The sequence below is a fragment of the Castor canadensis genome, chromosome 11, assembly GCF_047511655.1.
Source record: "Castor canadensis chromosome 11, mCasCan1.hap1v2, whole genome shotgun sequence".
Lineage (NCBI taxonomy): Eukaryota > Metazoa > Chordata > Mammalia > Rodentia > Castoridae > Castor > Castor canadensis.
Genome location: NC_133396.1, coordinates 64,286,148 through 64,299,698, shown reverse-complemented (window position 1 = coordinate 64,299,698; position 13,551 = coordinate 64,286,148). Strand labels below are relative to the sequence as shown.

The 13,551-nt window shown below is 47.9% G+C and overlaps 1 protein-coding gene across 3 annotated transcripts in view; it reads right to left on the bottom strand.

The window, feature by feature from the left end:
- Trpv1 (transient receptor potential cation channel subfamily V member 1) overlaps positions 1-13,551 on the bottom strand; it is a 50,299-nt gene that overhangs the window by 30,660 nt on the left and 6,088 nt on the right. For 2 of the 3 annotated variants that reach the window (XR_012438784.1, XM_074047175.1), the window contains exon 2: positions 698-1,014. Coding sequence is in view for 2 of the 3 variants with exons in the window: in XM_074047175.1 (XP_073903276.1) it covers positions 698-981 (284 nt within the window). In the remaining variant the exon portion in view is untranslated. Of the gene's footprint in view, positions 1-697; positions 1,015-7,755; positions 12,474-13,551 lie in introns of those variants that run through there. The other variant, XM_074047176.1, reaches the window with a different exon arrangement.

Genomic DNA, 13,551 nt, shown 5'->3' with positions numbered 1-13,551 from the left:
TCCCTGAGGACTTTAGAGCTTGTTAAGGAAACCTGACTAAACCCTGGGACAAACCAACAAGGAGAAAAACATGACACAAAGGCCACCCCTCAGTTTAGGTGACTTTCCAAGGGATCTGTAGAACAGGGACTGTGAGGCACATTAGTCTCCATCCTGTCCCAATCCTGTCTGTAGTTATCATCAAGTCTTTGCCACCAGCCCACTCGCTGAGAAGGCAGAAGCCTGGGGGGGTTGAGCCAGGAGTGAGCATGGCCTCTGATGAATGAAAAGATATCCTCATACTAACCAAAAGTCAGCCAGCTGGGGTACCCTCCCTGTCCTGCCTCAGAGAGCAACAAGAAGGCTGCTCTTCACTGGAACTGTTTGTCCTCTATCTATAAGCTCCTGGCCTTGAACTTGAAATCTAAGGGTTTGGGGCTGGTCAGCATTCCAAGCCTGGATACATAGCAATATGCTGGCAGCTGGTATCAGTGCATATGCCAGCCTCAGTGACCATATGTCTCATGAGGTCCTATAAGTGCAGACATTAGACCACACCACTTCTAAAGTCTCCTCAGCTCCCCAGCTCTGTGATCTTTAGTAGGACCTACTTTCTGTGACCAGAAGTAGGACCTTTGTGGTATTAACCCATGACTGGGGTGGCCACCAGTAGCAAGACTAATTGGGTTCCTAAGCAGGGAGAGACCTCTAGACCTACCTGGCACAGATAGGACTATCTCCAGACCTCTGGATGGTGACAACAGAGCTGACTGTGATGGTCGGGCAGGAGACCAGCTTGCCTTCCTTGTAAGAGCAATCCATAGGTGACGCCTCCTCTGAGTTACCCTTCCCAAAGATCCGAGTGTGGCTCTTAACCATGGAGATGTGGGGCTTGGCTGGAGGTGGCTTGGAGTTGGGGTCTCCATCTGGAGGGTCCTGGCAGGAGTCCTCTTGGGGCGGGTCCTCAGACTCCCCTGAATCTAAACTATCCCACTTCTTCATCCTTACCAGATCCTCTGTGTCCCAATATGCAACCTGCAGGCAGCCACAGAGATGGGGTTTGTACCCAGCTTGAGGACTGCACATTTTTAACCCAAACCTGCTTTCCTTGTTAAGCCTCCTGGGAAGCAGGCACCCCAAAGTCCAACCAGTGCCGCCCTTACCCCCAGAACTAAAGCTTTCAGAACAGTACCTCCCATCCTAGTAGCCTACAGTACATGGGCAGACCTGCAGACACTGCCATCAGCCCCAGGAAGGCAGTCAGCCTGGCTGACAGTCAACAGGCGCTGGGTTTGAGGTTAGAAGGATTGATCGCTCCCCTGGGACTGTCTGGGCCTCTGCTGCCTCATCCATAGAGTGAGGATGAGGACCACTGCTCTGCCTCCCTCTCTAGATAAGAACAAGGGAATAGCCATCACCAGCTACATCTAAGGAAGAGCTCAGTGGTGAGGATGGCTGAGCCCCAAAGAGCCGAGCAGTCTGTATCCCCAGAACAGGGGAATGCCCTCACTCTGCACTTTACAGCCTTCCTATACCAGATAACTAACTGCCAGCACCCCCATGTAATGCTTGTCTTTGCTCTTCAACATAGCTGCTGCAACATGAGTTAGGAAGGGTGTGTGTGTGTGTGTGTGTGTGTGTGTGTGAGAGAGAGAGAGAGAGAGAGAGACTTTTGTCATTTTGTAAAATGTGTGTATTTCAAGTATCCCAGCCTATATTTTTAGGTGTGAAGTGATTTGGGGCTTGCAGGCCTTCCAGACCATAAACTCCTAGAGATGCTGGCTGCTAGTGTGTGCTCATCAAACTGTAAATGGGTGCTGGTGCCCTTTCCAACCCAATCCCTGACTTCATCTTCCATGCTTCCCCTCCATATGCTAGGCATCCCCTTCCCTAGTGCCCAGGGCTGTCCTGTCTCAGAAGCCTTTGCACCGATGGTGCCTCCATCTGGGGTGCTTTCCCCTCCTACCCTTGCCCAAATCCTACCAGCTCTCAGGTACCTCCTCTGTCAGGATGCAGCAGATAGAGCCACCTGCACAAAGTCACCCTTATCCCTGCACCAGTCATGCTGCCCTCTCCCCTCCAATATGACTGGACTCATTGTCCATCCATCCTCATTGCACTCTTGGCACAGTCCAACTTCTGGTCCAGCAATTTCTATCTGTCACTGTTTTATCTCCCCATACCCAGTGACCTCCTCCTGGACAGGGATCATGACTGATCCATCTCTGTGAAAAAGCTGTGTTGGTCTCACTTTCCTGAAAGAAATGAGAATGACCAAACATAGACTTTCCTCATTCTCATTTCTGCAGGTGGTTAGGGTGATTGAGTTCCAGCAGCATCTGGATTCTGGAAAGCAGCCACTGAAGGAATAGGAAGCCTCTCAAGCCTGCGTTTTCAAGGGAAAGCTCAGGTAGTGAAAAATCCAGAACACATGGCAAGGCCAGGGCAATAAACCAGCTATGGTCTGATGCTCAGACCCATGAGAAACAGACAAGGCAGCCTCATCAGTCTGTAGCCATGGATAGGGCCTACCACTGAGCAGCCCTCTCCCCTCCCCCGATTGGTCTACTCTCAGGAGGACCTGGGTGCAGACCCTCCTGATGCTGAAGCAGGGTGGAAGGGGTTCCCAGCCACAGAAAGCCCCCTTCCACCACTCCCCATCTGCTCATTCCATCACTCAGCACCCAACTGCCATATCCACCCAAGTGCCCAGCACTGAGCTGCGAGCTCAGAGAGAAGTCAGATCCAATCAGAGACAGAAGAGCGGTCTAGCTATGTCAGAGGAACCACAAAAAGTGTTAGGTGTTACAGATCTTTGTGGAGGAGGTGACAGGTGAGCTGGGCCTGAGGTGAGCTGATGGGGCTGAGGCCGGGGAACAGATCAGGATTCAGGAGCAGCCGAAGAAGAGGAAGTCAGAGGGACAGTAGGACAGGCAGTGAATTAGAACCTGATGACCACAGGCCTTAAAGCCTAACAGAATGTGGACAGGATTGTGTGGAAGCCATGAGCTGCTTCATAAACACGGACACCACGTGCTTGTCCGTGCTTTCAGGAGGTAATCCCCTGCCAAGGACTGTTCATAGTGTGGGGAGCCTGTACTCATTCAAAGGCACAGCAGGGCTGGGTGTGTGGCTCAAGGGTAGAACATATGCTTAGCATGCATGAGGTTCCATCCCCAGCACCACAAGAAAAAATTTTAATAAATAAAAGGCGCAGGAGGTGAATGAGAATAACATACTATGCACGAGACAAACACTATTCCAAATACTTTACCTGCATTCACTCAACACTCCCTCCCCACTTCCACCCACCTCTCTCCTTCTCAGTTGTTTTTGAACTCAGGGCCTCAAACTTGCTAGGCAGATGCTCTACCATTTGAGGCATGCCCCAGCTCTACACTCACTCAATGCTCACAACATCTCTAAGATAAATATTTCACAGATGTGTAAGCTAAGGCCCAGAAAGTTTCCATTACTTGCCCGAGGTCACACAGATAGTGAGAGGAAGAACCCGGATTTAATCACAGGCAGCCTGGCTTCAGAGAATCTCCAGTGCTCTGCCACCTCTCTGGAAAGCTCAGGGCTCTTTCTGAAATGTTAAACTTGACTCCAGCTCCCATATCAGGGCCTAGAGGCTGATTAGACCAGGCACTCCCAACCCTGGGGCCAGGCATAAGCCCCAAACATAAACTACCCTTCTGATCCAACATCCTAAGAAAGTACAAATAAAACTCAGGCCACATCCCACGCCTCACTTTCCCTGGATTGTTTGTGGTTTCCTCTTGGATAAGGCTAGCTACAAAATCAAGAATAAATGAATCACTCACTACCAGCTTTTAACATCCCAACATCCCTATTAGCAGGAGCCTCCATGAGCCTTTCAGCGATGTTCTGAGTCAGGGCTTTTTGTCTTCCTCTGGCTGTTCCAAGTTAACTAAATCTAGTAAATAGGAAGCATCCACAAGGTACCACCATTCAGTCAGTCAACAAACCCTGAGTCAGCACTGCACACTCTGTACTCAATTTACAATTGGAAGGGTTAAGGATGGGACAGGTACAAAGGGGCCATTTGCTAGGGGGTTGGAGAGGAACAGGGACAAGATAGTTTGCAGCTGCCAGGCCTAGGTTGTGCCATGCATGTCAGCCCCACGGCAATGCACCATCACAGCAGAATGTTTCATGGTTATTGGGAATTTCCAACCATGTTTTATGGATGTATATTGGTTGTCTGATGGAAACGAGGGTCTGGTTTATGCCAGGTTCATGAACTCATCCAGATACACTAAAAATGGTCCTGAAAAACTGCCCACAAAACCTGGCTTGACCTCCAAGTGTACCTCACATCCAGACACTGTTCACCTCCTGGGAGAGGGCACTCTCCTTCCCCATTCAGAGTGTGGTTCTCTTGTTCTCCTCTCTGCCCAAAGCCTCTATTCCTGCAGGATCTTGGGAATACCTCTCTCTCATTGCCTATGATTTTGAGAGCTGGACAACACTGGTCCAGGACCCAGCCCCATCATTCTCATCTAGCATCTCCTCAGGAAAGATGGAGAACTAAGAGCTCCCAAGCCAGAAATGAAAAATAGAGGGACTAAGCCAAGAACAGGGAAATGACAGCCAGGACAAAAACCCAGGCTGCTGTCACCCAAGCCTGTGTCTCTCCACTGCATGGAAAGGGCAGTGCACTGAAAAGCTCTAGCCACAAATCTCCAACCTCAGTATCAGCTTGGCCTCCTCTGCCCTGGTGCAAGAGCAAATCCAACAAACACTAATGATAACCAATACTTTCACTTCCCTGGTGCTTACGGATGGCCAAGCTAAGTGCACCACAATGTTGTTTCAGCCTTACAACAACCTCTGAGGCAGCCGCTGCTACTATCCCCAGTTTTCAGATGGAGTAACTGAGGCCCTCAGGGCCTAAACTGCCCATAGTCACACAGCCAGAAAGTGGCAAGCCTAGCTTGTGAGCACTCAGAGTGCCATTCTGAAAGATAACATCTGCACTGGCCTTGAAATGAAAAAGCAAAGGGACTCACCAGCTCGAAGAGTAGGCACACTCAGACCTGGCAGGCACCACAGCTTGGAGCAGCTTCTCTTAAAGGGCAAGTCAGACTGCTCTTGGAGAAAAGTGGTCTCCCCGCCTCCCTGCATGAGGGTCCTTGCCCCGCCCCAGACTGCGCAGTGGGGGTGGGCTATGGGCACACACTGGCGCTCAAGGAAACATTTCCAGCAACAGCAACAGCTGCTGTTGCCACGGCTCTAATTCCCAGAGGATCCCAAAGCTTTTCCCATCATTTTTGCCCTTTTTCAGAAACCACTTAGCCACCGCCCCTCTCTGGCCATTCCAGGGCCACAGCACACTTAACCGCATCAGACTGAACCAACCCAAGGAAGGAGAGTGCTCGGTCTCCCAAACCTACCTTTCCTGCATGTGGAGGTATGGGGAGCATATCCTGGAGCTGCCCTGCTTTCAAAATGAAGAAGGAAGGAAACCCTCATGTCACCTATCACACAGTCCTGGCCTGGCATATAGGGATCTATCTGAAACCTTTGGTCCTCTCATTTCCTGTGTACGCAAATCTTGGGTAAAGATTGGGGTTGGGGAGCTTCTAGGTCTGCCAGGTCCCAATCTTTCTCAACTGGGCTTACTCAGTGAACCACAGGACACAGAAAATTATGAGTATCTATTTTCTCACTTCCCCTAGTACCATCCTAAATGCACAGGAGACAAGTTCATTAATCACATACAGTGGATAAATAGAGCAAGAGATTAATCCCAGAACCTGATGGAGAAAAGCCACCCTCTTTCTGAGTATGCATACAGGTTGTAGCCCACAACACCCTGTACAAACCATCAGAGCAGCTGACCCAAGGAACTTGATAGGACGGAGGTTGGATGCAGCCTAAATGAGCAGGCTGTGCCAGAAAGTCCATTGAGCCCCTCCTGGAGTAGCTCTGACTCAAGCTGAGGCATTAAAGTGTGGTAACTCTCTCATGAGTTCAAAGCCAACCCAGGCAAAATTAGCAAGACAAAATAAAATAACAAAAACAAAATAAAAACAAAATGGCTGGAGGCATAGCTCAAGGGTTGGCAAGCCGGCTAGCAAGCTTGAGGCCCTGGTTTCAATCCCCAGCACTGCAGAAAAAAAAAAAAAAAGTGCCATCACTGCCACTGATTCTGCAGAACAATTTACAAAGCGCTCTTCAAACCCACTCTCCCAGGCCCTACAACAACACTGTACAGTGGACAGGCAGAAACTGTCACACACATTTTGCAGGTGAGAAATCTGTGGCACTAAGCAATTAGACAATTGCCCAGTTCACACTGTTGATCTGGGTGTGAGAGGCAGGCACAGGATACCATGTCATACCACACTCCTTGCTTAAACAAACCCCTTTTCTGTTACTTGTACCATTTGAGCTTCAATTAATATGATCCCTAGAATCACTAGTATTTAAATTGTAATACATATATATATATATATATATATGGAATCACACAGTGTTTGTCTTTTTGTGACTTGCTTCTTTCACTTAGCATGATGTCCTCAAGGACCATCCATGATGTAGCATGCATCAAGCTTCCTTCCCTTTTGGGGCTGAACAATATTCCACGGTATGTCTACACCACATTTAGTTAATCTATTCATTGGTCGATGGTCAGTTGGGCTGCTTTCACCTGTTGGCTATTGTGACTAATGCTGCCTGAATATCTGTTCCTTCCCCTGCTTTTGATTCTTTTGGCCTTCCTGTATATCCAAAAGTGGAATCTGTAGTATATATGAGGCTCACTGATGCCATATGGCAGGTGGTTATGGCATGGAAACAGTACTGATGAGACCAAGCCACATATTACAAACAAGGCAAGCCAGGCTCTTCTGGGGGACTTCGGGTCAAGCTGAAGGGAAAAAGAAGTAGTCAAGAGGGAGATTAAGCTGCTGCTCACTGGACAAAAGAGATATGCAAGCTTTTACTGATTTTTTTTTTTTTAGAGTGGGCTAAAATTTGGTAATTATCTATTGGTCATGGGCACACTTTCAAAAACTGTTTTCCTTCTTACGCACAGGCATTCTGGCCCTGGCAGTCAAACGCATTCAGAAACTGCTGAGTATAACTGGTAGCATCATCTTGCATAAGCATCCTGGTCTTGTGATGGGGACGAAAGACTTTCAGTGCTTGAGTCGTTAAAAAACCACAAGAGTGGGTAGAAGAAACATATATCCATTTCAGTAGGGAACAGACCAAGTTAATCCTGTGTTTTAGTCTTGGGCAAAACATTTTTCAAATGATCACCATGTCTCCTCGCAGAGCTAAGTAGAATCTGGCTCAGATAAGTCAAAAGTGTAGCCTCAAGTGAAGAAATAAAGAGTTCTGGTTTGTTTTTAGTTTAGTTTTGTTTTGTTTTGTTTTTAGCAAGAGCAGTTTCAATAATCCAAGCAATTGTTAATATAATCCAAGTATCAGTGGTGCTATCTCCAGAAAGCTAGTGGAAAGTTAATAATGTATTGTTCAGCTGTGTGATCTTTAAGTTAACTAAGATCAACTGAAGCAATAGGTCTTATTTAGGTTTTCCCCCATGGTCTTTGTCATTTGTGTGGCCATCTCAAAACCCACTAGTTTTAGCTTGGTCAGTCATAATGGGCTCCTAGTTTGTAAATGTTCTAGCCTTGTGACCTAACTTGGCATTTTATGATAAAGCGAAAGCATGCTTTTAATCGATAACAGATTATGGGCCCAGAGTTTATTTGCTTTCCGTCCCCTTGTGGTGGTTCCAACCTGTTTAACTGGCAGCAGTGATCCTTCATCTCACCAGTCTTCCGGGGTCACGGGGCCAGAGGAATGTAAAAGAAAGGGTTGGTTGGCATTTCTTCTCCAGAGCCATCCCCTTCAACTTCTGCCTCCAGTGAAGATAGCATATGTCACTAAATGTATTCCCTACTAACTGAGCCTTTAGGTGCTAACAATACCATCTGGAATCTACATGGCCCTGTGCATGCTCCAAGTTATGAAGGGAGAATCCTGGCCCTCTTCCTCCCCTGGCTTCTCTGTTTCCATGGCTGGCCCTCCTCATCATGTCCTTCCGTATACACAGGGGTTCCTCAGTACCCAGTCCCCTTAACTCCTTCCACCCCATACACCCTACGTGGAAACCCACTCTCCTCCCCAAGACCTATCTGACATTTCCAAGCCAGTGACTCCATCCAGTTGTCAAGCCCAACCCTCTCCCTGAACCCTCCCCCAATCCCCACCACATCTTCCTGAATCTGCAGGTCTAGACAGCAAACCCTTTTCCTCAGCATGTGTCAGTGTGGACTCCTCCTTTGTCTACTCAGCTCCTCTTGAGCATCCCCTCCCTGTAAAGGAATCAACTTTCTTCTGGTCACCAGATTCTATATTGTCTGTCCTGTCCAATCTGCCCTCCTCTGTCCTCTTTGTCTGAGCTGCGCTTATGTGCCTCATATCCATCCCTCCTTCGACACTCCCCTCACCTGAAGGACCATAAGCACCTCCCTTCCCTAGTTCAGCCTTCCACACCCCCACCTCCCAACCAACAGTCCTAGAGCTGGTTCCCACCACTGAATGAGGCCCAAGCCCTCAGCCTCACACCTTGAGCCCACAGCCCATCTCCTCTCTCACTGTGGCCCACCCTCTTCCATCACTGGACCCTCCTTCCCAGCCACATTCACCACACCTGCCTCAACACTCTTCCACTGCCTTCCTCCTCTGCCCAACCTGCTTATACCATCCATCCCATAAACTTACTTAACCCCTCTTCAGGTGCCAGGTGAGACATATTGATGCCAGGATTCTACCATGCAAGCCCAACCTCCTCCAAATGTCTTCCCTTGTCAAGAACCAGATGTAAAGTGCTCACCTCTAAACTCCTACAGAAAGCTCAGACTATACATTTCCTAGGACAGGTGGCACCTGTAATCACAATGACAGTAACAGCAGTGGTTGTGAATATTTACCGAGTGAATAGAATGTGCCATTGGAATTAGCACTTTACACACACCGTCTCATTGGACAAAACATTCATGAATTTTATGTCTCATTTTATAGATATGGGAATGAAGCATAGACAGGCTATGAGACCTGCCCAAGGACAGTGACAATTTACTAGTCTCTCTGAAGCTTCCAAATGCTTGAACTGAGATTTTACTTCTCTGATTTTTGTGACTTACTTTACAGATCTTAAATAGCTCCAGGGCAAAGCTCTTGCGCTAGCATCCTTCTCTGAGCTTTGCACTGTGCCTTGCCCAAAGCTGTAGGCAGGAACTATTTATTGACATGGCTTTCTCACAACAGCACCTGCACTGTTGAGTGATTCATGTAAAACTAACAACATAGTGGTCAAGACAAGCTCTACAGTTGGGCATCGCAGCTATCTGCCATTTTCTGGGTCATAATTTGAAACATGATGTTCTTGAATCTATGTTATGATGTACCCACTAAAACTTTTGGAAGTTGATCATAGGGTTTTGGTGAAGTTTTTTTGGTTTGTTTTTTTGTTTGCTATTGGTAGTACTGGGGCTTGAACTCAGGGCCTCATCCTTGCTAGGCAGGTGCTCTACCACTTGAGCCATTCCTCCAGCCTTTTCTTGCCTTTAGTTTATTTTTCAGATAAGGTCTCATGCTTTTTGCCCAGGCTGGCCTTAGTTTGCCTCGATCCTCATACATATACCTCCCACAAAGCTGGGACTAAAGTGTTAGCCACTACACCCTGCTTTTATTGACTGAGATGGGGTCTGGCTAACTTTATGCCTAGACCGGCATCAAATCTCAGTCCTCCTGATCTCTACCTCTGAGTAGCTAGATTACAGGTGTGAGCCACCTTGCCCAGCCTGTTGATCATGTTTTAATGCTGTTTTCTAGGTGGGGAAGTTTCTCTAAACTCAGGGCTTATGTGAATAAGAGGCAGCACAGGAAAACAGCAGAGAACACACCAAGTGGTTGGGTCAAATCAGGTACGACAGATGCTAAAAGCCACTGAGGTTGCCTGAGGCACAGTTTTCTTTTAGTGCTACCACCAGGGGGCAATTGACAAGCTGAGCTCTTGACTGGCCATTGGAGCCAAATTTCTTCTCTTCATCTACCCAGGTTCCTCTCAGATTTTGAGACCAGTCTTTCCAATACAGCTACGAACCAGCAAATTTCCATATGCTAAAAAAAAGCCCAATTATCAAAATCAGGAGCTGGCAGCCTGGCAACTATGAGAGGAGCCAGGTAGGAATGAGTGGGTGGTATCAATCCCAACCCCAGGCACAATTAAGGTGCCTGCTCAAGGAAGTGCTCTACGTAGCTCATCTTGGCTCACTAAATCATGTATTGGGACTTAACTTCCTGACTTTTCTGTCTTGCTTCCCAGATTTTAAATGGCTTCAGGGGTTGCAGATCCAATGGCAAACAGCAAACCTGGAGGAAAATTACTTTCCCATCTGTTTCATTTGTGCGTTTAGTGTTGCTATGTGCCTGTGTGAGTGGAAAAGACCAAGTCTGATGGAAGAAAGAGTCTGTGAGTCAGCACCCTCCAGAAGGAGAAGGAACTGAACATCTGAGTTGAGGGAGTCAGGCACAGAAAGCATGGAGACCTGCTCAGCAGAGCTGTGTCCCAAGGCAGGGAACAGGAACAAGAGGAAAGAGGGCATCTGGAGTGTGGGCTGTGGGCAGAGAATGGATTGAGACTAAAGCCCAGCTGTGCCAAATGGCAGCTGTATGAACCTGGACAGTAGCCCCACCTCTGAGGCTACTTCCTTATCCACAAGGCAGGCAAGAGCACTTGCCCTACCTATTCTGTAGGGCTTTTCTGGGGATTAATAAGGATACTGGGAGTGAATGTGCTATGGGAGTTGGTAAAGCCCCAGGCAGGCAGGAGGGATTATTGCTCTCAGAGCCACATCTGCTGACTCTGAGCTATATCCGGCCATTAGCTAGAGGTTGTGACTAATTTTTTTTAATGGAAAAAAAAGATTTGCTTAATGTCTCATGAGTCAGGCAAGCAAGCACCTCTATAATGAGAATATGTTACTGTCACAGACAGCCTGGCCATCTACCCATGCCTGACACAAGAGGTCTTGCCTTGAACATCTGTGTAATAAAGTGAATAAAATGGCCTCAGCCCTCAGGAACCCACCATGGATAAGAGGATAAGAGCTACCAGGCTCACTGACACTGAGCAGGACGGGCACCCTGCCCAAGACAGGGGCCCCATGCCAACAGTGAGCAATGATCGAGGTGCAGAATTTCAGCTGCAGTTGTAATCCAGTGGTAGACATGCCACCAGGGAGACTCATGTGACAGGCAGATGGCCTTGGCCAGTGCCACAGGCCAGGTGTAGGATTCAGCCTTGTGAGGATGTTCAAACATGAGCAGCAGCCTAAGTTAAGGCACAGAACACCTAACAGGAACCCTACCCCCAAGGAAGTTTAAGTCCACTTGAAAAGAGAAGAAACACAGAGTTCATGAAAGCCACATACACAACTATGTGGCTACAGTCAGAGGCCAAGAGCAGCATGTGTGACAGGGGCAAGATAGCCAGCTGGGTGAGTTGGAGTTCACACCTCTGCCCTATGCAGGGCTGGGCTGTGCCCCACTCTCCAGGCCATTTTACAGCCTCCACTATTGGGTTCCTGCCTTCTGTAGCTGCCACCCTCCCATGCAGACTCCACGTGGTCAGCTGTATTCCTACCTACAGCTCTGAGAGCCCCAGTCCTCCAAACACCACTGCTTTTGGAGAAGTTCAAACCCTCAGCCTGCCGTCCAGTCTGGCCAACATTTCTGACCTCAACTCCTATGACCTTCTTTCATTTGCCCTCTGACCAATTTACTCCAGACAATGTGCCACACCCAGGACATGCCAACACTAGAAATACATTTATCTAACCTGGCCCCTATGCCTACAGTGCCAAAAAGAATGGGCTCTGGGGTCTGACTGCTAGCATTGTGGTTTCAGGTAACTTACTTAGCTTTTTGTGTGTCAGTTTCCCCATCTGTGAAATGAGGACAACAGTGCCTCCTAGGAGGCACCCCCCAGGATTCTAGTAAAGATCAAATGAGTTCAAATAAGCTGAGTTTAGATCAGTTCCTGATATACAGTAGTTACTCAAAAAATGGTAACTGTTGTTACTGTCATTGGATCGAAACTCTCCAAAATTTGGTTGGATGTCACTTGCAAAGAACGAATTGCTCTTCCCTATGGGCATGGGCATAACTATCACAGTGCATAACTGCTCTCATCATGTATTACTGGCTCAGCAGAAAAATGCTGCTCAAATTGGCATCCCTATAGGAATTCAAGCATTCTAAGTCTTCCAGAAGTTGGAAAGCATGGCCTTGCAATGGCTTCCAGGAGAGGCCACCATCATCATATCTACTCCCCATTTCCCAAAGCTCCCCAGGCTTGGGCTTTGAGGCATTCAGGCAACCATAATTTTCAAAAGCAGTCATATTGTCACTTTGTAAGCATCATTTCACAAATTATATGATTGTTGGAAGCCCTCAGATGAATTTGCCTGGTGATTCTGGTTGCATTTCAGATACTGCATAAAGCTCATTTTTCCAGAGCCTTGCCCCTTTAATAAAACACATGCTTCTCTGCCCAGGAAAGAGAGCACAGTACAGTATAATCATGGAGTATGGCTCAGAAGTCTGTGTTGATCCTGTTAGGTTGTTATATAGAAATAACAAGTGGGCGCAAATCACTCAGGCAAATAGGAAGGAGTTTCTCTCAGAATGAATTGAGATAGTCATGTTGCAGCCTCACAAAGGAAGGCTTTATAAGGTCAGAAAGGTTGAGGGACCCCAGATAGCCCTGTCTGTTCCAGGAGCCAGGCTATCAAGACCTCAGGGAGGCAACCTTGCATGCTCCAGGTGCTGTGGATAGGATCTGGGTGGGTGCCCTGCATCCTGACAGCTCAATCCTGTGCAGCATGGCACGGGGGCCTCTCTGTCCCCTTTCCAGGCCACATGTCTGCTCAAGGGCCTTGCTGAGTCCAAGCTTGTCAGGTAAGGATCCCTTTCATCTGCTTGGGTCCTCTGTACAGTGGAGAAATGAGCACAGCTGTCAGGATCTCAATTTTCCAGCCTGAAGTCATAAACCACTCAGTGCTTCTGCTCTCATACCCAGGAGGTGCAAGGAAGTATTTGAGACCAGCTTGCTCCTTGAATGACGAACTAGGCTGCTGCTGGCATTAGGCTGCATGCCAATACCCTGGTCTCAAGAGCATGTGGCAGAGTTGCACTTTCCCACCTGATTTGCTTCAGCTGGTGAAATGTGAAGTGTTATCACTTCTGGGCAGAAATCTTTAGGAGACATTGTGCAATTTACTTTCCCTTTTCCACAAGTGACTGATGATGTTCCAGAGTACAACTCTGTCATGCTGGACCCTCACTAGCCAGTGAGGGATGTGCAAGGTGAGTAAGAAATAAACGTTTGGTATATGAAGCCACTAAACTCTGGGGAGTGTTTGCTACCACAATAGCTGTTTGTTCATCCTAACCACTGCAGCCATAGTAACGACTGTGTGCAAGACATCTCCACTGCTCCCAGCGTGGATCAGATTAATCTCATTC